General features: G+C 35.5%; 1 protein-coding gene across 1 annotated transcript in view; it reads left to right on the forward strand.

Annotated features, from left to right (window-relative positions):
• IQUB (IQ motif and ubiquitin domain containing) overlaps nt 1–20,635 on the forward strand; it is a 22,466-nt gene extending 1,831 nt beyond the window's left edge. The window contains 12 exon segments of the mRNA XM_003201963.4: nt 196–669; nt 1,827–1,988; nt 2,136–2,267; nt 2,270–2,310; nt 2,562–2,717; nt 4,830–5,040; nt 8,588–8,763; nt 12,258–12,428; nt 13,850–14,026; nt 14,661–14,909; nt 17,644–17,829; nt 20,162–20,635. Of these exon segments, the coding sequence (XP_003202011.3) occupies nt 249–669; nt 1,827–1,988; nt 2,136–2,267; nt 2,270–2,310; nt 2,562–2,717; nt 4,830–5,040; nt 8,588–8,763; nt 12,258–12,428; nt 13,850–14,026; nt 14,661–14,909; nt 17,644–17,829; nt 20,162–20,278 (2,199 nt within the window). The 5' untranslated portion in view covers nt 196–248 and the 3' untranslated portion in view covers nt 20,279–20,635.
• The last annotated feature ends 2,045 nt before the right edge of the window (nt 20,636–22,680 follow it).

Genomic DNA, 22,680 nt, shown 5'->3' on the forward strand with positions numbered 1-22,680 from the left:
ATATAAAGGCTCTGCTGGCTGCTAGCTGGCACATTATGGCTGTCACAGAGCAGTAAGATGTTGAGTGTTTTGCATTGAGCGAAAACTAAGACCTGAAGCTATTCTAAATAGGCTGCTTGGAAAAGAATTCAGGAGAAGCTTTTCAGGATATTGCTGCTTCTGTGATAACAACAAACCTGCATGTGTTTTTAATAGGTACTGCGGGCATTCCTGCAGAAAGGTTAAAAAGTTGAGCTCGCCCTTTGAAGATGGAAGGTGCCTCGGAGAGCTGCCCCTCAGCTGTTCCAGCAGGAGCACCGGCAGCAGAGCAGCCTCCTGCAGAGCCCAGAGAGTCTGACAGCACGGAGCCGTCTGGCGAGGCCCTGCTTCACCCTGCTGCCGGCGCGATGCAGGCAGATGAGGGCTGCAAGCTGCCGGACTCCTGGGAGCAGGCAGGGGCAGCTCTGCGGGAGGCACCTGGAGAAGGACTCCGTCATCAGGAGATGATGGGAGATGGCAACCAAGGCGTGCTTGAGCCAGAGAACCTGTTCAGTGCGTCACCTGAGAATGCATCTCCTGATGTCATTAGAAAGTCCTCTACATTACCTGAATTAAGAAGTTCAGAAAGAGAAAAAGAAACATCTCAAAATGCATCGCTGTCAGAGAATGTGACAAGTTCAACAGGGACAGGTAAAGAAGTTGTTAAAATGTTGGACATTACTGCTCTAAAGGAATTCTTTTCTTCAATCTGATTATGCCTTCTTGTGCTCCCTGCACTCTTATTCTGTTTACATTTGCAGGTTCTTGGTTTTGAGGTGACTTTTAAAATTCTTAAATGAAATATGATTGAAAAACAAAGGATATATTGTTTATCTCACATTGTGATAGCAATTTATGGATTAATATGACATTTTATCGAGTGATTCTCATATCAAGAAATGCATATGCCTTTTGTAGAGGTATTTTTAAATTAGCAGTGCATATTCCAAATACAACATGACCTGGTTTCAATTTAGACTAGACCATAGCAATTACCTTACTGTTTTACCTCCTAGGTCTCCTGTGACTTACCAGCCACCCTCCATGCCTTTCTCCTGCAGTCCCTGAAACAGTCCAGCATTTCCTGCACTTTGTTCTTCTCTCTTCTGGATGTCCTGTCTTGCTTCCCCTTTTCAATTCAGTGCCTTCCTTAGGCCTTCAGAGCTGAAGGCAATACATCCCGTTCCACATGTGAGCACAATGGCTGACCCTTCAGAATATGGAGTTGCTGACTGCCTTCTCTTGCCTGAGTTGTGTTCAGATGCTCTTATTCTCGAGTAGCTGGCTTTCCCTTCCTGGGAAATGCTCTGTACCAAAGCCAGATGGTATGTCGTATCTCTAAGTCAAACCAAATTAATTTCTGGAGCATCAAGATAAGTAAATCTGGTTCAGAATGTAGTCTTTGAATAAACACCACATAGTCAAATTCTGTGTGGAAAAAAACACACCAATTCAGCCATTGTATGCTTGGTTCTAAGTTGGAACAGGCTTTGGTAAGATTTTCAATAAAAGTTCACTGCATATGGGGGTAACTTTGATTTAAAGTTCCCTATTTGCAAATAAAGATATTTGCTTACTGTATCTTTTCTGATATTAATGAATTTTTATGTCATGACAGTAGCATGTTAGATCTCTCTTAAAGTGTGTCATAATGTTTCAAATTTTTGTTGAAGAAAACTTTTTCAGCTCAAAAATCTATGATTGTTCTCTCTTGCAGTGTTTCAGTAAAATCATCTGGGGATTAATTTGAAAAGCTTTTTGTTGTTGTTACTTGAGAACAATATCATAAATTGTCTTTTATCTTTTAGGAAGCATAATTGAAGGTACTCAAACTGTCATGTGGAGTAGGGCTGAATTTCATGAAACTATCCAGTCTGAGAAGTTGTGTCTTGACCTGGAACTTTTACCTAGTAAAGCAGCTCAACAGGGTTACCACATGCCAGATGTCATCACTGTCAGAGTACAAATGGGTAAATAGCACCTTTAAATACGTATCTGTAGCTATATTTGTATATTTGGATATCTACATAAAGATAGATAAATAGACAAACCTTCTGTAATCTCAATCTGTTACCGAAAGAAACAATATTTCTATCCTGTAACTTTCATTTTAACAGATTCTGATTCATTCCACGATGTAGCTGTGAAAATTGAAAGACCTACTTTTCGTAAGCCATTTCTGGGTGGATTTAAGAACAGAGTAACAGGAGTGGAATTTCATAATGCAGGGTCACAAACGGTACCCAAAAAAGACCTCAAAAAGGAACTACATTATTTTGTAGAGAAACACAGGTAATGGTCCAATAGTGTCTTTTTAAGATATATTTATTTTGTCAAACAATAGAATGTTGACACAATTATTTCAAACAGGAATGAGGAAGTAAATAAATCAATAGTAAGTATGCAATTGAATATATTTAATGAATTTATATAATAGGTCTTGTGATTTGGGTTTATAAATAGCTAAGTTTTTGTTCTTTATTTCTTGAAATGAGAAAACAATCTATGTATTTTCTGATAATTTGACATGTATTTTTTCCTAGACAGTTTTTGAAAGAAATAGATATCAACAAACAACAAGTCCAACATCTACACAGATGACTAAAAATGGCCTGTATGTGTCAAACATAAGTGACAAACTAATAACCCCTGGAAAGTACCTTACAGCAGAGGAATTCCATAAGCGTCGACTTGAAGCAGTAAGTTCTCTTATGTTTGCAACATAGAAAAGTAAAGCAACAAAGACAAGTAGCAAAAAGGTTATCTGAATATTTAATGAGTCTTCAGAGTATTCAAAGAGTGATTTTAACAGTGAACTTTAGAATGCTCACATTTCCTTATCTTTCTGATATAGGATAAGTGTGCGTGTGCACATTTACAGTATTGATGTTTTCAGCAACATTTGAGACATTAAATATTAATCATTGTGAATTTACTATTTTCTGTCTTAAGTTAAACTTTCATACATACTGTTAGTTATTACAATAGGTCTGCCTCACTCCCGTTCTCTTGATCTCTTTTAGAAGGACCCGAATACATGCCTAATGCCATGTATGACATAATAGCTAGAATATCGGATTAGGGTTTATGTGACTTACATTCAACTTCTGGATTTTATGGCTTTTTTCCCCCCTATATTTATTTATTAAGAGCAGACTAGATATATGCTGTGGCCTTGTGGGTTTTTTGGTTCAGAGTCTTTTGGTGCACTGAGATGCTCAGTGTAGCCGATTCTGACAACAGATGCTGTGTAGTTGTTGTACAGAGAATGTCTCTTTAGGCATTCTGAACTTTTCTTTGCAAACCACCTGATCAGTGACTGCACACCTATCTTATTCTTATTACTCCCTGTCATCATGTTAGCTTGGACGCTGCTTTGTAAATGCTCTAATTCCTAATTTAACTGCTTAAAATAAGCAGTCTGAGTCTTACTAAGTGGATGAAAAGTTGGTTTCCCCAAGTGTCTGAGTGGGATCATTGTATTAATGTGGTTGACAAGATGCTTTTTAAATCTTGTTCAAATTTTCTGTAAGAAATTCTTATTTGGTCAGCATCAGCTGACAGCAATAAGCATCTTATTGGAATGGAACCCAAGTAGTTAACCGTTTCCCCAGGACTATGAGCAAGTTTTACTGTGATCTTTAGTGCTACTCTCTGAAATCTGTAATGTATCTGTAAGTAACCTATAATGCTGCTATAAGTGTTACCACAGAATGATTTTCTTTGGTTTTCACTTCAAAAGCAAACACTTTGCAAATGTATTCCAAAATACTTTCTCCCTTCACAGCAGCATCTTATAACCAAAACTGGCCTTCAGGTTTTAATACCATGGGTATTGGTTCGTTTTTTCTATGTATTTTTTCACAGTACACAGGAAAACAGAGGAAAAACACAGGAGTATTTTTATTGTTGATATATAACATTCTGAAGTTATTTTTTAGAGTGCAGCTGTGTCAAGGAATAGAGCACAGTGGAGACATAAGCTTGGTGCTGATTCAATTTGGTGGATTTGCACAGCATACTGTAGTTGTGTTCTGAAGTACTAACTGGAGACGTATCAAGGGAAATGTTAGATTAAGATATCTCTCTGGAGGCTGTTTAGCTGTATCAACATGGTTTTGTGTTTGATGGCCTTCTACATTGAATGATGCTTAATAAACTCAAAATGGCATTAAATTAACCTGGCTCAGGTGCTTTTGGTGCAGGTGCTAACTCAGCTGGTAGAAGAAGTTCAGGCCTGTGTATTGTCCTTCCTAATGTGATATTTCTAGGCTAGCTCCGTAGTCTTTAATAACGACATTTTTGGGTGGTGGATATATATTTTTTAAAGTTTTGTCATAACAGCAGTGTTAATTTCATTTTTATTCTTTGTTCACAAATAAAATATAGTTAATTTTGTGGCTGTGCTTTTTTTTTTAAATTATTTTCAGTAAGACAATTAAATTTGCAAATATGAGTCTAATTTCCCAATTTTGACAAAGCATAAATTGGTACTAAAATGAAGACCTCTGCCTACACAGCTGAAGGGAAAAGATTAAAAGAATAGATGGCAAAAGGCAATTTTTAAGGGGGCCTTGAAAAAGAAAAATGAACTCTTCCACTGATTATGCTCTTGCAGTTAACTAAAAGAGTAAGCAGGCTAGTATTTAGACTAATAGTACATAACTGGCTTTAAAGCATTTAAATTAGTCTAAGTACAAGTCAAATCTTAGAAAATGTAGTTAAAATGCTTAAAAAAAATAACAGTTAAGAACAAATGCTGTGCTGTTTCATTTTAAATTGATGGTTCTGTGATATTGTATCATATATAGGTAATAGTATTGCAGAAATATTTTCGTCGTTGGCATGCTAGAAATATAGTACAAAATCTGAAGGAAAAAAAGAGATTAAGGCTGGCATGGGAAGCACAAGAAGAGTTACAAAGGAAAAAAGAGAAAGAAGACAAACTGAGAATGGAGCAGGAGAGAAAACTGAACCCTAAAACCAAAGAAGACTTCGACCTGCTTTACCACGCTTTAGAATGTAAGTTTTTCTTAAGGGAGCCCTCTTAAGTCAGCAAAAAAAAAGAGTAGTTTAGAACCAAGGTTTCTGGTTTTGGCTGGCTTCTTTTCCTTTCTGATCATCTCCTTTTCCATCTCCTTTTCCTTTTTCTATGGAGTGGAATTTATTTCATTTTTAAAGATTTTCTTGCCTTTTATATATTTCTAGAAGCTTTTTTTAAGGAAAAAAAACCCTAGCTCCTAAAATGATGCTAGTAGTTGTGTTATTTTGGAGGTATTTTTGTTTGTTTTCCCATTCATCTGTAATGATGCAAGGTCAGCTACAGGAACAAGACGACCTGATAGAGGTCAACGAGAAGAATGAGATTCTTCTATTGTTTTCATTTAAGGATCAAAAGACTAACTTAGTTCTGATGTATTTAAGTCACTGAAAATAATGTCGTGAAGAAATTGCAATTAAGATCCATCATTTGTCATTTAATTTTCATAATGGATTAAATTCCACCCAGAATTATGAAAGGTAAATGAGGTTCTTCATTTCATCCATGTCCTCTTCTGCTGCTGTTTCTTCTCCTTTCTAATGTATTTTATTTGCAGAACTGCTGTAACTGCAGTCAAAAATTTACAAATATTTTAAAATATTTTAAAAATCTTTTTAAAAATAAAAATATTAAATCTTAAGAACATTTTTTTTAAGTTCCTAAAGGGCATCATGAAATCTTTCTCCTAGCAGAGTGGATTGGTGTCTGCAGACAAGCACTTGTGAACTTCCGTGGCAAAATAAGATGAATACTGCAAATAATTGGCATAAAATCTTATACAAGAATGATCTTCTAAGTATAACAAAAAATTAAACATGCCCTTTTGGAAAAATGAAAACAATAGAAAGCAATGTGATGGCCTATAAAAATCACCAAAATTGCAGTAGTTCTTTTAAAATGACCCCTTTTAAGCAAAATACTTGCATTGTCACTTTGGACAGCTCGTTTTATCTAAGCTTAAGTGCTTGCTTATGGTTTAACTCTGGCAGTTTTTACATTGCTGTCCCTTACAGAACCGACGGAATGGATTCCCTGATTCATTGCAAAGCTACTGGACCTACCTTAAACCATCCTAGCTATTTTTCCTATGGTAAACTGAGCATAAATTTGGCAGTATGTGTTATTCATAGAGCCTAATCTCATGATTCAAGAACCCCCAAGTTGTACACTTATCTTTTAATTCTGTCATACTTTGTGTGGCATTGAACAAATTGCTTTGTCTCAATGTATAAATGACATAAATATTACTGTTCTGTTTTATATATTACTATATATTACTGTTGTGACAAATGTAAAAATTATTTCCAGTCTTAAGCTTTTAAATTTGGGGGATTATATCTTCCTGGAATTTGTTGTTTTGAATAAGCACACTCTCTTTTTTTTTTTTTCTAATATTCTTAGATTTAAAATGTGTGGTTACATGCATCTCTTTTGCCTAATTTGGTATGGTTGGTTTCACAAACAATAAAAAAGTCCAGCTTTGCATATTGAGGAAATCTGAGAAATATTTGCCATTTCAAGAGCTGTGAAGGAATAAACTAAACACTGATATTTGAAATGTCTTTTTAACATTTTGTTGGAGATAATTGTCTAGTATCAATCATATTGCTTGGTCTTTGTTTACCACTGTTGACTCATTGCTTCTCTGGAGACTTGCAGTCATGCTCTTTATTATAATAGAGCTTAGTAGTTCTAGGAAGTCTTTTTTTTCCTACCTGCATCTGAAACTACTTTTACATTCTTACAGTGTCAACAGTCTACACAAGCTAAATCATTGTGACAGTAATAGAATGAGGTTATTGTCCTCTACAGATCTGTGAAGGTTATTGCTGCTGATCACAACATAGGGATACTATTACAGCGTCAGCCAGGAGAAGCAATTCCTTTTGGTACAAAAACTTACCTGTTGACTGTATGGTGCAAATGAGATGCATCTAAACATTCTGTGTGCCTGTATATAGACACATTCACTATTTATTTGAAAAGCATGAACTACTTCATTTGCTTTATAAACACTGGAATAAAAAATGCAAGTAAAATAGGTAAAATAGATAGTCTAAGAGGAATGTCTGACTTGATAAAATGTACGTGGTGAATTTGTAGATGAGTATGGGTAACTGTTTGACAGGCCCTTCATTTCTGCAAGTACAAAGTTGCTTAGTGTATTTATTAACTCCACCTTTGAAGTTGCTGCCCCCTTCAGGCATATAAAGCCTCATGTAAATTAATTCCGTGTGGAGCTTTTATTTGCTGAAATGGCTTTATTTAAAAATGTATCTTTGGATACTCAGAACTTGTCAGACAGCTGTCACATTAATACCAAAGCTTGGAAAGCCTTAAGGAAATGAATGAAATATTTTAAAGTATAAAACATAAGGCATTGTAGATAAGGAAGCCACAGGCAGAAAATAAACTTTCCTCCCTTCCCTCCTCCTGCCTTTAATCTTACCTGATACAGGACGTTATAGCCTTTTTTTCAGTAGCTGTTCATCACATACAGGATTGTTTTTCTTTTGCATAAATATTCTGAAACAGTAACTTTGAGATATCATTCAGGAATGTGGAAATTTTGGATCTCACAGAACTCCCTGCAAAAATCTTTGGATGCATTTGAAATGGAGCATGCCCTTCAAAATAGGAATTGTTATGATGGATGCAAAGGAAAGCAGTATTATGTAAATGGTGATTTTACTGAGAGATTTCTGTAAGGGCATACAAGCTGGATGTCAGCAATTATAGTCAAGAAATGGGTACTGCAAAATAAGCCACGAGAGATGTGTCTGCGTGTTAGTCATTCCATTTGGCTTCTACTTCAAAGTGCAGCAGGTACTTGTGGTTTGGTGATTTGCCCCTGAGTCAGGAGGTCAGATGTTTTTATAGCATCCACTCATTTACTTGCTGCTGTCATCAGCATGTTTGTATATCACTTCCCTCCACTGGAAGGGTTCTGCTGCAGAAGAGAGTAAAATAATGATTGTCTAATATATGTGCATCCATCAGCCTTCGGTGGCAAAAGATGATACCACTCAGTATTCACTGTTAAGTCCTGAAGTGCTAAACTTGTTTGTCAGTCAGTCTTGTTTGATCTTTACTCATTTCTGCAGGGAGAAGCTGTAGCACCGAATACTAGTGGGACCACAGTAAGATTCTGTTCTTAATCTGTTGAGAAGATCATGGTGATCGATGTTTGGTTAAAAAGTTCCTAGAGTTCATATTGTTTGGAGTACTTTTTAGATGCAAAATCCTAAAGAAATCACTGCACCACACACTTCCACAGAAGCTAAATTCTCATTGATTTTCCTGGCAGTGTGGTATTGATGTATACTTGCTACTCTCAGAACATCTTTATCCTCGGCATTATTTTCTGTGCTGTTTTTATGTCTATTTTGCATAATAATCAATTTGCTAATACAAAAGCTTTTTCATTATTATTATTATTATAGAAAATATGTTATTTCTTGATATGAGAGTAGAAATCTCACTGGAAAGCATCTTCTAAAAAACTACCCAGAATATTTGTATCTGTAGCATGGAGGCAGGAAGAGACGGAACGGATTAACAGAACTCTTACTGGAGCTGAAAGAAAGGCAGCACTTTGTGGACTTCTAGAACAAGAGACAGAGCTGATTGCTTCCATTGGGAGACACAAGCTAAATGCAGATGAGGACAATCAACAAAAAGCAATACTGCACTTTCTGGAAAAGGTCAGTGAAATAATTTTAGACTGAATATAAAGAAAGTTCCAGAGTACAAGAACAGGGAAGGCATCTGCAAACCATTTGCCAGAAGTAACTTTTGTAGCTCTCTGACTGATTATCAAAAGACAAACAGTGCAACATCAAGATTGGGAGATTGGGAGATTTACCATAGACACAACCAGTGTATGTAATCTAAACAATTAGCACAGAGCGGATGAATGTTTTATCCTTTAACTATCCTGCATCAAGGATGGAATTCTGACAGCACTGCTAAGATCATTCTGACAGAATTCAGAAGGCTAATTTGAGGTTATGAAACATAAGAACATTGCAAATCATTCTGTATTTTGCATTCTGTGAATTAGAATGCTATAATAATTCATGCATGAAACTGTGATCTGTCTTAATCAGGTTTTGAATCTTTAGAAATCTGCCTATAAACTTCTCTTTCAAAAACATTCTGTTTCTCTAAACAAAACTAATGACTAGGTGACCTTCCCTCTGCTATCTTCATTCATTGCTTTCTAGAATGAAATGTTTGCTATTGCAGTTAAATGCAAAATTTAAGCATATATTTAGTATTTATATAATTATAAAAAGATTATAGAGAGACAAAAAAAGATAAAAGATTATAAAATCTTAAATCCCACCGAATTAATTATGTGATTATTTTTCTTTTTTCTTCTCTCAAAAAAGTTATCCTTCAATAATTAGATTTATTGTTCATTTCTCCATTTAGGATAGGCCTTTGTTCCTAAGTCATCATTTCTGTTGGACTTTAAAGGAAGTATTTATTCAGCGTTCATGTACAGGATGAGAAAGCCAGGAGAGCTTTAATTGAATCTTACTGATCTTAGTGATTAATTGACTGCTCTTAGATGAACAACAAATTTTACACGAGAATTTATTTTTGTATAATCTTCAGGATAAAACTTATTAAAGGAAAAAAAGAGAGAATTCATTCAATTCATTCCCACAGAGACAGTTAAGAGTGACGTTAGATTCAATGGCTCTTTAATGTAAAATACGGGAAGTCCTTTTAAGTTAAAACAATGTCTCAACAATCCATGCTTTAAGAAAAAAGATTTTTGTTGTCTGCTTTCATAGTTGTGAAATAACTATGAAAAAATATACAGCAACAGCAAGAGTTTTTAAGTATCTAAGTTCATTGTCTTTTTTCAACTTTGACTACTTAGTTCTCAAAAAAGCGACTCTTTGGTACAAAGGAAACTTCATTGTTTTTATTATTGATGTATGGGAACAGGTTCACAAAAACTGATTTGGTAAAATATATCATCTTTCTTCATAATGAATATAAATTACTTATCTGAAATATTGGTGGAACTGTTACGAGGTTTATTGCTTTGATGCGGTTGAATTCTCTATTACTGCTTTCAGGAGTGAAAAATGCCAGGAAACTAAATATTTAGAAATGATACCAAAACTATAAATCATTTCGTTGTTAAATATTTGCTTCTACTATTTGACATTCTTCTGTCATCTCAGAAAAAGAAGCTTGGAACAGTTGAAAACGAATATATTTCTTAACTTGGAATTCTTCTGAAACACTGGCAATATTGTTCGCAATGATGAGACTCCTGTTTTGTTTTCAATAGAAAGTTGTTTACTTTCTTTGTTTAAAATTTACATAATATTCAGTTTTGGTGAATTAGTGAGGAAAAAGTAACAGAATTTACAGATATAATATCTCGAGTTGGATAATTTAAATGTGGTCATAATATAGTTGGCCCGTGTTACAGACTGTATTCAGTGTAGAACAGCGAGACTGCTAGCTTATATATGGGTTGTGTAAACTGATGAGAGGAACCCAGCTTTAATGGCCATTTCCTAGGCAAAGTTGTGCTCATTGATTCATTGTGCTCATAGTGTAAGCAAATGACCCTTCTGTCTTAAAAAGAGTGGTTTCATTAGGAGCACCAAATGAAGGTAATGAATTCAAGTACCCCTTGGAAAACAGGGATTGTTGCTTACCTGCTGTGCGAGAAAGCTGCAGCATGATACTGCTCCTAATCTGTTGGGTGGTGTTGTTTGCTTGTTTTCTTTTTTTCTTTCTTCTTTTTTTTTTTTTTAAGCATTTCTGTTAGTGTGCAGTGTTAGTGTAGGAAAGTAATGAAGATATGCTGGAGTGCTCCTTTTTTAAGACAGAAAATGACTTCTTTCTAATTTTGCATAAGTTCAAAGATTTAATAAACGAGCTAAGAGTTTTATTTTTCACTAATACCTGTTCTGCTGTTGTGTTCTGTAATCAGTTTTTGCTCAAGATTGTTACTATTGATAAACAGCAGTTTAATTATAATTCCATCTCCACTGATAACATAATCAAATGTTATTCAATATTGGACTCCCTTTTCAGTTGCTTTGTTTTTCTTTTGCTTACCTATTTTGATAATTTATTTTAAAAAGAGGAAAACCCAACGTAGACTGTTCATATATGTTCTATCTAATATTCTTGCTGTTTTTATGACATCACCACAGAAGGCCTATATATTTGATCATAATAATGATCACAGAGATACTGGGGCGTTTTCCACAAAACTGCTCAAGTATCTGAAGGCTTCATGTTGTGTTTCTGCAGCTAACTTCCACTAAAATCACAAGGTGAAGTTCACAGATATTTGTGAATACTCAAGTTGAAGATACAGTAACAGCGAATAATTAACACAGAGAATGAAGTTCAAAGTATGACTAAGGACAGGGAGTGGAATTGGGCAGTGAAGGGGAGAGGGTTTTGAATGCTATATTTCTGTTGGATTTAGATATCTACCTCCATGGGCAATTAGCCCTCAGAGCCAGTCTTGTAGAAAGAAGACAATGTTTGGACTTTTCCAACTGAGTAGTGCAACCAATACCATGTAAGTTCTCACTGTCTTTAGAAGATAAAGACGTGCAAAGAGAATTGAAGTAGTAGGCATATGTTATGTAGTTAAGTTAGCAAGCAGGGAGCTAGCCCAAGTATCCAATAAGCTGTAAAGTCATCTTGTAATTTAGTTCACCAAAGTCTATGCCTTCTAAGTTGTCTGTGTAGCTAGCATAAATAGAGCAGTTCCCTGGAGATGTTCTGTACTGCTGCTGACTTTGAGGGCTTAAATTTGCGATCTTTACACAGTCAACAGTCCCATAGATCTTACTGATACTTTAGAGGGATTTATGACTGCAGGATGAAATACAGAGCAAATGTATTCTAACACCACCATCAGTAAATTTGTTCTAAAGAGTAGAACGTATCCTTGTAGGAGAGTATTACGTACTATTAATTTACTCTGAAATTTCACGACCTGCAATTTTAAATAAAGTGTGCAATTGACTGCTTGCTCTGGTGGAAAAGGTACTGTAAAGTATCGGCAATAGAATTAGATTTTGGTGTTAGTTAAGCATTAAAGTCATGTCCCAATTTGCTCTGGTGAAACTTTATGTAACAATACAGTTGTTCAGCTGGTGATCAGTTTATAATAGCTCAGTCGTACAAATTGTTTCTGAAGTGTGCACAACCTAAGAGATGGAAAGCATGTGATGGAAAAATCACTGAAATGGATACAGAATACACACTCCGTGCCAGAGAACTACTTGAAATTTACCGCAGTGTTAGCATGAATGACATCCCGAAAGATGAGAGAAGAGATGTGCTGTTAACACTCAGAGGTACAGTGAAGGTATGTTTTTACTTTTCTATTTATGTTTGGATTTAAGCTGCACTTTCAAAAGACGTGATCATTTATGATTCTATGATTTAATTGCGTTGATACATAAGCAATGCTTCTTCTGGCAAATAGGTGCCAGGGAGATCAGTTGGCAGCAAGAGAAAGCCTAGTCTACCAACTGGCGTGACAGAATGATTTGTATTCCACATGTACTTAAAATTCATGTTGCACTTTGTGATGTACACATTTTTCTTCAGGATGCATTAGGATTTTAACTCCATGGCTTTAGTCTTTGTGTGTGTTTGTATTAATACACAATACAAATTTAGTACAAAGTTTAGCTTAATATTTGTAACAAACTGATACAAATCATGACAGAAATGTAAATGGCTATTACTGTACTTCTGTTTTTCTCAATTGCTTGACATATCTGTTTAGAACCTTGTCACCTCTGTAGGTTTGTTGCCACTTCCTATGGCTGGCAAATACTGATATTCTTTTCTCTTCCACTCCGCATCCCTGCTAGATGCTGCCACTATTCCCAGTGGAATAAAAACTTGTCTGCCTTTCTTTTAATCTCTTTCTTTCTCTCCTTTTTTTCATATTAATGTACAAAAAGAATACCAAAATAAGTTTTCAAGTACTTTTGAGATGACAGCATTGACAGCGAGGTAGAATAGAATGCTCTTTCCTGGTTCTTACTGAATGAAATTAATGTCCTGCTCTTGGTTTTGGTAATAGCAGAATTTGATTTAAAGTCAATATGACGTTGGGAGCATTGCTAATTTATAAACTTCTGTTCATCTTAATACAATTCAATATCGTGTAGTAAACAAATTCTAGAATTTCTGCAGATTAGCACTCGTGTTTCAGGTGAAGAAACATTGACCTAAGTCACTTGATTTCTATCTCTGGAGCATCTCTAAGTATTTGAAGCACTGAAAGGACTAATTTCAAGCATGGTTGTAAGTCCCTTAGGCCTTTTGTATCATTTTTTTTTTCCTTCCTTTTCCCCTTTCCTTTCTACCAGTGTATGTACATTTCCTATCACAGAACCAAAGGAAGCTTCTTATTGAGATGCTTCTTTGAGCTTTTGGAGGAACAGAACAGTTTTCAGCCTCATTTTCGATGATTAGCGTTATTTAGTGTCTCCAGATTTACAGTTCTTCCTAGCTTCAGTATATATACAGGCTTATTGAAGCAAAATCTGTATGTATTCATGGGTTTTGTTGTTGTTGTTTTTTTAACATCTTACATTAGTGTGCTTGGAGGTTATTTTCCTAAGACACTGAGGGTTCTTTTATTGTGAACATACAGAGCTGTGACTGATGAATTACATCAGCTATAATTTGCTTTCATACCTTTGTTAAGAGTTATTTTGTTTGCTTCTTTATAACAATAAAGTTTTCCTTTTTAATTCTGTTTTCTTTCAGGAACATGAATGTAAATTAACACAGGAAATAGTGGAATTAATTGACAGGGAAGTTGATCTTATGTCAAGAGAAGTAAAAGAATGCAACTTAGAAGGACTGAGGAAAAGAATTTGTACACTATTTCTTCAGTATATTAAAATTCCAAAGTTTAACCCTGAAGTTGCAAGGATACTTAAGGTAGTATTCCTAGCCTGCAATCTGACTTAAATGGCTATGAAACTAAAGATAGAGAAGGGGAATTGAAAGCCATGAATGCTCTTTTACTTCCTATAACCTTTTGCTGTAGAATTGCTGTGAGTATTCCATATACAAGTATCACATGAATAAACTTACACAGTCACTTATGAAGCATAGACATGTTTTTAACAATTTGTCAGGTAGGAGGGAGTAGAGAGCGAGCCAAGAGCTCCAGGTATGAACTGAAAAATGTAAGCATTTTAAGTGGCCTTACATATCTTAAAAATGTTAACAGTAAATTTTAATAGCAAGTAGGGAACCAGTAGAGAGATTTGAAAGCATTTTTTTCTTCCACTGTAAGACAGTCCCCATGAGTCCAGAAAGGAAGAATATTTACTTCCTGAAAAGCAGAAACAGAGAGGAAGTAAAAATAGTGGTAGACATCTCTTTTAAGTCTTCTGTTAAAAAAATAAAATAAAAATCCTGTTAAGTATTTTGAAATAAATTATTGGCTTTTAAATATTATTTTCATAAACATATTTAAAATCTATTCCTTACAAAATTTGGGTTGCACACAAGTAACAGTAAGATAAGTTGTGAGAAAATAACTTCTTTCTTTAATTTCATCTTTTAGGTTCCACCAGATCCCTTGAAGCTTTATAAAAACATTCACTTCTGTCGCAGTTGTGAAAATTACTTACCAGCTACTGAGTTTCCTATTCCTGCTAATTCCCGCACCATTGGCAGATGTCACTTGTGTTGCAAGCTTGATAATGTGGCTCGGCAACGAGAATCATTTCTGAAGTACAGACTTATTCTAGAAAATCTCAGAAAATCTGAAGCTGATTATAAGGATGGTGCTAGAATTGTTTTCTTAGTTCAGGTAATGTCTGCAAGAGCATTGCTAATAATGGAAACTGGCGGCTTTGATTATAATTTTTGTTTTGAGGATGTAGCTGTCAGGAAGAGAAGTAGGCTAAAAGCTATGAAAACTTCTTCCTGTGATGTTCAGTACTATTAAGAGAAAGCACTTAAGCTCCTTAAGGATACCTGTACTTTTGAAAGTGGTTACAAACAATACATTAAAAGAAACAGGATGTCCAGCTAACAGAATCAGATGATCCAAATTCTCTGGCACTATCCTGGCCATCCTGTTGCTTAAAGATACTGGCATAATCTCAATAATGACTGTCGCTGGGACTCTGTCACTTTTAGCCAAATTAATTTCAAGCTCTTCTGTTTCAAGCTATAAATATCTAAACAGCTAAGATTTGTATATTCAGCTACTAATTTCCTTTTTTTTTTTCCTAACATTTACTTAAACTGTTTCATTTTTTCTGAGCTATTTGCTTTTTTATTCATCTCCCAACAACTGTCTGTCCTCTACTTCTATTCAGAAAACAGCTGTCGTTCATCCAGAAATGACTGTCACAACCAGAAGTCTTGCAGCAGCTACGAATTTATTCATTGCCCAGCTCAATGCCAAAATAGGCTCTGGTTGTATTGTCCATGGATAGATGTAAGAATTTTGTGACAAAAGATTTTTCTTCAGGTTTCTTGCATGCTGATTCTAACTATACTTGGGCTGAACACCATGAGTGCTACTAAGGCAAAAAAGCAGTTGGTGTGTGTTATGGAAGCTCCACTAAATTCAGTTTACTGTAGCTAAAAACCTGCTTTTTGCTATCAAAATGAACTAGTTCAGCAATTGTGTCAAGTCCTGAGGCTGATGGGAGTGTTCCTTTCAACTAATGAATATGATGAACTTCTTTATCCATTCTTTGCCTTCACTCATTTCCCAGTCTCCGTTGCTAAGTATTCTATGATGCTTGCTCCCAACTTGTCAGATGGTAGTGGTTGAAAGACTTTTCTGTTTCTTTGTGAGAGTAGAACAGGTTACCAGAAGGGAGGGACAGAGTGTCATGTGATATGAATTGTGAATTTTCACAGCAAAATGCATATCTACCTTAACAAAGTGCAGAAGTTGTCTCTTAAATCAGATTTTCTCCATAACCGGAAAAGTTTTCACACAGAACAGGCTTTCGTCTAATTTTCAGGCAGAAAAAAATTGTTATCCAAGAAAAATGGCAAATTAGGTTGTGGGTCTGTTTTAGATGGTACTTCATATACTTTAACATAAGTTGTAGCCAATTATTTGAGATTCACAGCTTAGCAAACCAAAAAAAAAAAAAAAAAAAGTATATGCCAGTGTATCTACTTTCAAATGTCTGGCTTCTTAAAAGAAGATACAGTTATTCAAAATGTTATTCAAAATGTGGTGAAAAGGAGGAAATACTAAAAATATACACCAATTAATGAAAGCTAATAAAGGAGGACCAGATTTAAGACCAGATGTAGCAGCAGTCTTACGTTCTTGGAACCAGTAAGCATATAGTTATTATATTGGATGTTCTAAGCCCATCTTTTATCATATATTTTTTTCCTGGCAACAATTAGGTGGGTTCCTGGATTTTGGAAGCAAGGTAGTTGAGAATACATGAGACTTCATTTCACTAAAGCATTGTGTTGATATACTTCCATCCATATTTTGCCAGGGATCTAATAAGTAACATGGAAACACTAATTTAAATAAGTAATGATTTCTCCTTAGAGGAGCAAGCCTTTTTCAAATGACTTGCTGGGGGAAAACCTGTTTAAATTCTGCTGAATACAGGCTCCTGTAGATAATGATCTTCTAATAACGTTTCCACGACTGAGACAGAGAAGAATCAACACTGGGTGACTGAAAAACTCACCAAGTTCAGTGGCAACTGCTCTCCTAATTTTTTTTTGTTATGTATGATTTTTTTTTAATCAAGAATTTGTAGTTATTTCAGATGGCTAGTAAAAAATTAAACAAATTAAGATCAATATAAATTAACTTGAAAAGTATACCTAAAGACCTTTCTGTACTAGAGAACCTTTACATACAGCCCTTCCATTATTTTTTGTTAATGTTGTAGCATAGCTACCTGATCTTAGGTGACAACATCTGGTAAAATGAATAACAGTATCATGAACACAGTAAACTCTTAGTATGCCAATAACAGACTGAGAGCAAGAAAGCTGAGTGGGCCGTAATTTAAGGTCTGTCACTTAAATGAAAGGTAGGACTTCTCATTGTTATAATCTTCCACATTTTTCAGGCCAGATTATTCTGATTACATGTAAACTTTAAGTAATTTAGTAGTATAATATCTTATTTATTCAATAAGAGTAGTTCTGAACTCTTGAATGGGGGATAACAGGGATGGATTATTGTCATCAACCAAAGAAGTCCGAACATGTTAAAGCATGCTACAAGAGAAAGAAAATGAGACCTAAGAAGCTTTATAAGAGCATTCAAGCAATTAGGATGTCAAAGGAAGATAAGAAATTTCCACTGGCAGAAATAATCCAAGTAAGAATGTAGCATTTTAGCAATGATGTAAGAAAAACTTAATTAATAGTTGCCATGCCCTGCTAAAGGAAGATGCAAGTCTAGGTATTCTTCAACCAAGTGATTCTATGACATGCATAGAAGTATTTTACTCAAAAGTTTGGACTCTTAAATGGTTACCATTTTTGCTGTAGAATGAAATATGCTTCACCTTTCTTACTCTTGTTTTCCATTTCAGCAGCAGCATCTGCAGTACATGATTGAGAACATATGGGGCTGTCAGTCAGCTCTTAGTTCTTGCAATGACCTCTATGATTTGGTTATGGTCAGATGGGATAAGCAGCAAGAGTGGTCTCCATGGAACACTATTCTCCTCACTAAAGATGAAGCTGATGCACATCTTAAGCTGCATAACCTTCAAGAGGTAATATCTGATGGCTTATTTTTTTCCAGTAATTCTACTGTTTTAGTAATATCTTGTGAGTAATGACGTTTGGCCAAAGTCCTTACACTCATTCATGTTTAAATTGGCCCACTGTGACTATTTAAATGATTGTGCTATTAAGTAGATAAGGGAGTACTCCAGAGGACAGCTGCTTTGGTTCTCCCACCTGAAATGCAAGAAGCGTAGTAGCCTTGGCAGTGCTGCTTAATGAGAACAGTTCCATACCTGTGATGCTCCCTCATTTCTGCTCATGCGTAGTCCGCCTAGAGGAAGAACCTACTAGGGATTAACTGTAAATGTTGTGACAGTTGCGTACTTTTGATCTAGCATGGACTTCAGATGGTACTCATTTTGGAAATTTTGAGATTATCTGAGAGCTAAATTGACAAAGCAAATAAATGACTCTCTCAAAGAAAGTTTTGTTTTGGGAACAAAATACAATAGGGAATTCAAAATACAGTCGGGAATTTGAAATGTAACGGGAATTCCACAGTCCATATGTTTTCTGTGCATGCACAGCTTGGATCTTCAAGCAGACACATACATGAGCATTACCTTTAGAAGTTAAAATCAGTTTAATGACGGAAATTCCTATATTAACTCCTCTGTCTCACTTCCAGTCAACAGTGCTGTCCACACGGTCTGAATCTAATAATACACCTTTGCATCCATAAATCTATCTTCCTGGCATGATGGCAGGCAAATGTTCTTTAAACAAGTTAAACTTTCCTGGTTTAACTTCTTAAGACTGGATTGTCATTGTCAGATATGCTATTAATTTGATTAGGTCCAAAGCTTAGATTTGAGATTTTAATATGAATGATAAATTCTACTAAAAAATATTTTGTTACTTTTACCCAGTAGAAATAGAAATATTTTCTGATTTGGACTTATACTTTCTCTGTAACTGGATTTATTCCAAATAATGAAACTGGACCTACAGAGAGATAGTGTACAGAGTGAATTTTTTCTGCATTTTTACATTTTTCCTGTACAATGAAAGTAAACAAACTTCATCTATGACAACAAGTAACAGTCTTGAATTTCATGTGTTATTAAAATGTGTTCTAAGCTGGTATGCACTCTGCAATTATCATAGAATCATAGAATCTCCAAGGCTGGAAAAGACCCACAGGATCACGCAGTCCAACCATCCACCAATCACCAAAGTTCTCATTAAACCACGTCCCTCATCACAACATCCAAATGTTCCTTGAACACCTCCAGGGTCAGTGACTCCACCACCTCCCTGGGCAGCCCATTCAGTGCCTGACCACTCTTTCAGAGAAGTAGTATAAGTAGTATTTCCTAACGTCCAGCCTGAATCTCCCCTGGAGCAGCTTGAAGCCAATTATAGACTCTTGAAAAGAACCATTAATTTTCCTATTCCAAATGCTTTCATTCTAAGGTACAAAATAAAAAATGAAAATTTTTGAACTATTCAGTCTTCTGTATGACTGATAATGGGCAGCAGGCTAACAGGGAAAGGCCTCCACATCTCCTGCTTTAGTGGAGGTGGGAGACAGGCCAGAAGAGCAGCAGATAAGGTATATAATCTATTCTAAAGCTGCATGTTACTTTCAGTTATCTCTTGATGCAAAAATGGAAGTGGGCCAGCAAGGAGTTGCTTTGCTTCAGTGGAAATGGCCAAAGCTTTGTTTCAAAAAATGTTTGTGAAATAAGAGAAAATGAGGCAAAGTTAAAATGCCATAAGTTGAATCGTTGTTTGTCATTTGTTGAAACAAAGAAAGTGGCCTCTTAAGCACTTTATTTAGAAGTGATTCTACTTCATAACTATGGCTAAAGAGATAGCAAAGAAAATTTTTTTTCAACTAAATATTCTGGCTACATACATCATCTTCTGAGCTAGTACTGATCATGAGAAATCAGGAAAATATGCTGACTATAACACAGTGAAGTGCTTGCTGCCATGGTTATTTATAAATAATCATTCTGATTCTTACCAAGGAAATTTCATGTGTTAATTACCTTGCAAGTGCTGATATTTAACCATTTCCATTTTTGAAATTTTCTTACTTGAAAAGAAATAAATGAAACTTACCTCGGATGGATAAAAAACCGTTTTTAACAGATGATTAAAATTTCACCAGGAGTGGTTAGTGATTTTCACCATAAGGTAGCAGTATAGAACTACAAAATGTTTTATTTCATTCTATATTAGATATGAATACATTATATGGTTTACTTCAGTAGAGAGTTGCTATTTCTCTTGTCTAAAATATAAAGCAACAAGTTTATTGCTGAATATTTTAATTGTATTTAATAGGATTTGGATTTTCTCTCCTTTCAGGCTTATGAAGCATCATTTATTCATGGAATAAAGCATAAGCATATCCGGGCAAAAAAGTACTTTGCTCAGATCCCAGTGATGACATCACTTTTCCACACGAGGGCTAATGCAAGTTAATTTTTAATAGCTACCCATATTCCTACTGATATGAAAGGTAACTCCTCAGCTAAGATAACAGGTGTCAAAGAAGTTCACTGAATTATTTATTAATACAATTCCTCTGCTTTTAAAGAAATATGTTGTTTTCCCAACACCTTAACTGTATTGCATAGATCAAAATAAAATTCTGAGTATAAAATAATTTGATCCTGACCAGTCCGTGTAACTGCATTTTGTGCTTTGTAACCTCATTATTTAAAAGGTAGATAATTGATGATGAGCTACTTACATTCATGAGTCATGACTGTTTGGCTATGTATGCCTGTGTTACTTGGAATATTTTGTTTGCAAACTAATATTTTTGATGAGGTAATTAAGCTAAATCTTTGTTGTCTTTTACTTAAAAGTTACTTAAAAGTAACACTTAATATATGAAATTTATTTCTCTGATTTTAAACATTAGGCAGAAAACCCATCAAAAACCCATCAAATCATAACCTATCAAAACCCAAAATTGATATTCTCTTCCAAAAGAAGCAATTATGCCTTGGAAACATTGGCGTAAAAAAGTCAGCAATCTTTTTGTGGCTCATCCTGTTGGTCATAATGGAACTGCCAGCACACAGTTATCAGATCCAAGATCTTGAAGTTACTGTGAATCAGGCTTAACATTTGAAAATACACAGTGCAGACTGTTCAGAACTTGTTTATTTTTTGAGAGGCTTGCGTTATTTAAACTAAAAGTTAATTGCCTCCCTAAACTTACGCAGTTACATTTATGTTTGATTATAGTTAGAGAGGAAAATATTTTATGGTGTATATTCAAAGAATCATAGAATGGTTTGAGTTGGAAGGGGCCTTTAAGATCATCTAGTTTCAACCCCCTGCTATAGGCAGGGAACACCTCCCTCTAGGATCCCTCTGGCCAGGCACTGAATGCTTCCAGGAAGGGAACATCCACAGTCTCATTGGGCAACCTGTTCCAGTGTCTCACAACCCTCACAGTAAAGAATTTCCTCCTGATATCTAGTCTAACTCTACCCTCTTCCACTTTAAAGCCATTTCCCCTCATGATGTCACTACATGCCCTTAGAAAAATTTGTGGAGCTGTTGGACCTTTTCTGTTTCAGCCTTGCAGTACTTAAAGTGAGCTTAAAAACAGGAAAGAGATCGACTTTTTACATAGGCAGATGTTGATAGGGCAAGGGGGAGCATTTTTAAACTAAAAGAGGAGAGATGTAGATTATGTATTAGGAGGAAATTTTTTACTCAGAGAGTGGTGAGGTGCTGGCACGGCGCCCAGAGAAGCTGTGGATTCCCCATCCCTGCAGGTGCTCAAGACCAGGTTAGATGGGGACCTGGGCAGTCTGAGCTGGTGGGTGGCAACTCTGCCCATGGCAGAGGAGATGGAACCAGATAGTCTTTAAGGCGCCTTCCAACCCAAGTCATTCTATGATTCTGTGAATTGCTTAGGGCTTTATCCATTCGTACCTTCAAAATGTTCATTCTCCATCCGTGAACAAGTTCTAGCAGCAATCTGGTCTGGTGACTGACTGTCCTCAGCTTAAAAAGCAATTTATGCTCTTATCCAGTTGAAAGCTGCTTTCTTTCAGTGAAGTCTGCTGTCTCTTTTACTGTGCACACCTCCCTTAATTTTCATAATCTCTTTGTAAATTTCAGAAAACTTCTACCAGGATTTTCCTAAGCCTGTTGTCTAGGCTGAACAAGTACAGCCTCTCCTCCTACATCAAGTGCTTCTGCCTCCTTTGCTTCTCAGTGGAATGCTGTGGAACTTGCTCCATTTATCATAGTCCTCTTGATTTGAGGGACATGAAATTAGATGCATAGTTATGAATTCATGCTTAAAGAGCTCTAGATTCTGCATCAGTTGAGCATTAGCAACCAAGCCTGTTTTAGCCTCCTAAAGAATTGCTCACAAACAGTTTTTTTTTGTTTGTTTATGCAGAAGTCCACTTGACTGTTATCTGGGACATGGCTGTCTTGTGATTTTGAACATTCAGGGGAAGGAAAAAACTGTCACAGAATCATAGAATGATTCTCATAGTTCTCATAGAACTACCTGCATACAGAACATAGAGTGAAAACTCATGTCTTCCTTCAAGATGGTGTCCAAAAATGGCTTTTGAAAGCATAGAAGTTGAGTGTTTTGAAGAATATGGTATATTGAAAAGCACATTTAAAATTTAAAAATATTAAAATTAGCAATTTATTGGTTATCTTGTTGAAACTCTTTGTTTGATGAAAGCCAAATACTGTCACCTCAATTCTAAAATAGAATAACTTTTAAAATCTAACATGATTGAAATTATCATACAATATTTCATGTTACGTATGTTGCTCTGAGAGTAATTACAAAAAACACAGTAACAGTACTTAATAGAACAAATTCTCAGCTGTAA

The sequence above is a fragment of the Meleagris gallopavo genome, chromosome 1 (genome assembly GCF_000146605.3).
Source record: "Meleagris gallopavo isolate NT-WF06-2002-E0010 breed Aviagen turkey brand Nicholas breeding stock chromosome 1, Turkey_5.1, whole genome shotgun sequence".
NCBI lineage: Eukaryota > Metazoa > Chordata > Aves > Galliformes > Phasianidae > Meleagris > Meleagris gallopavo.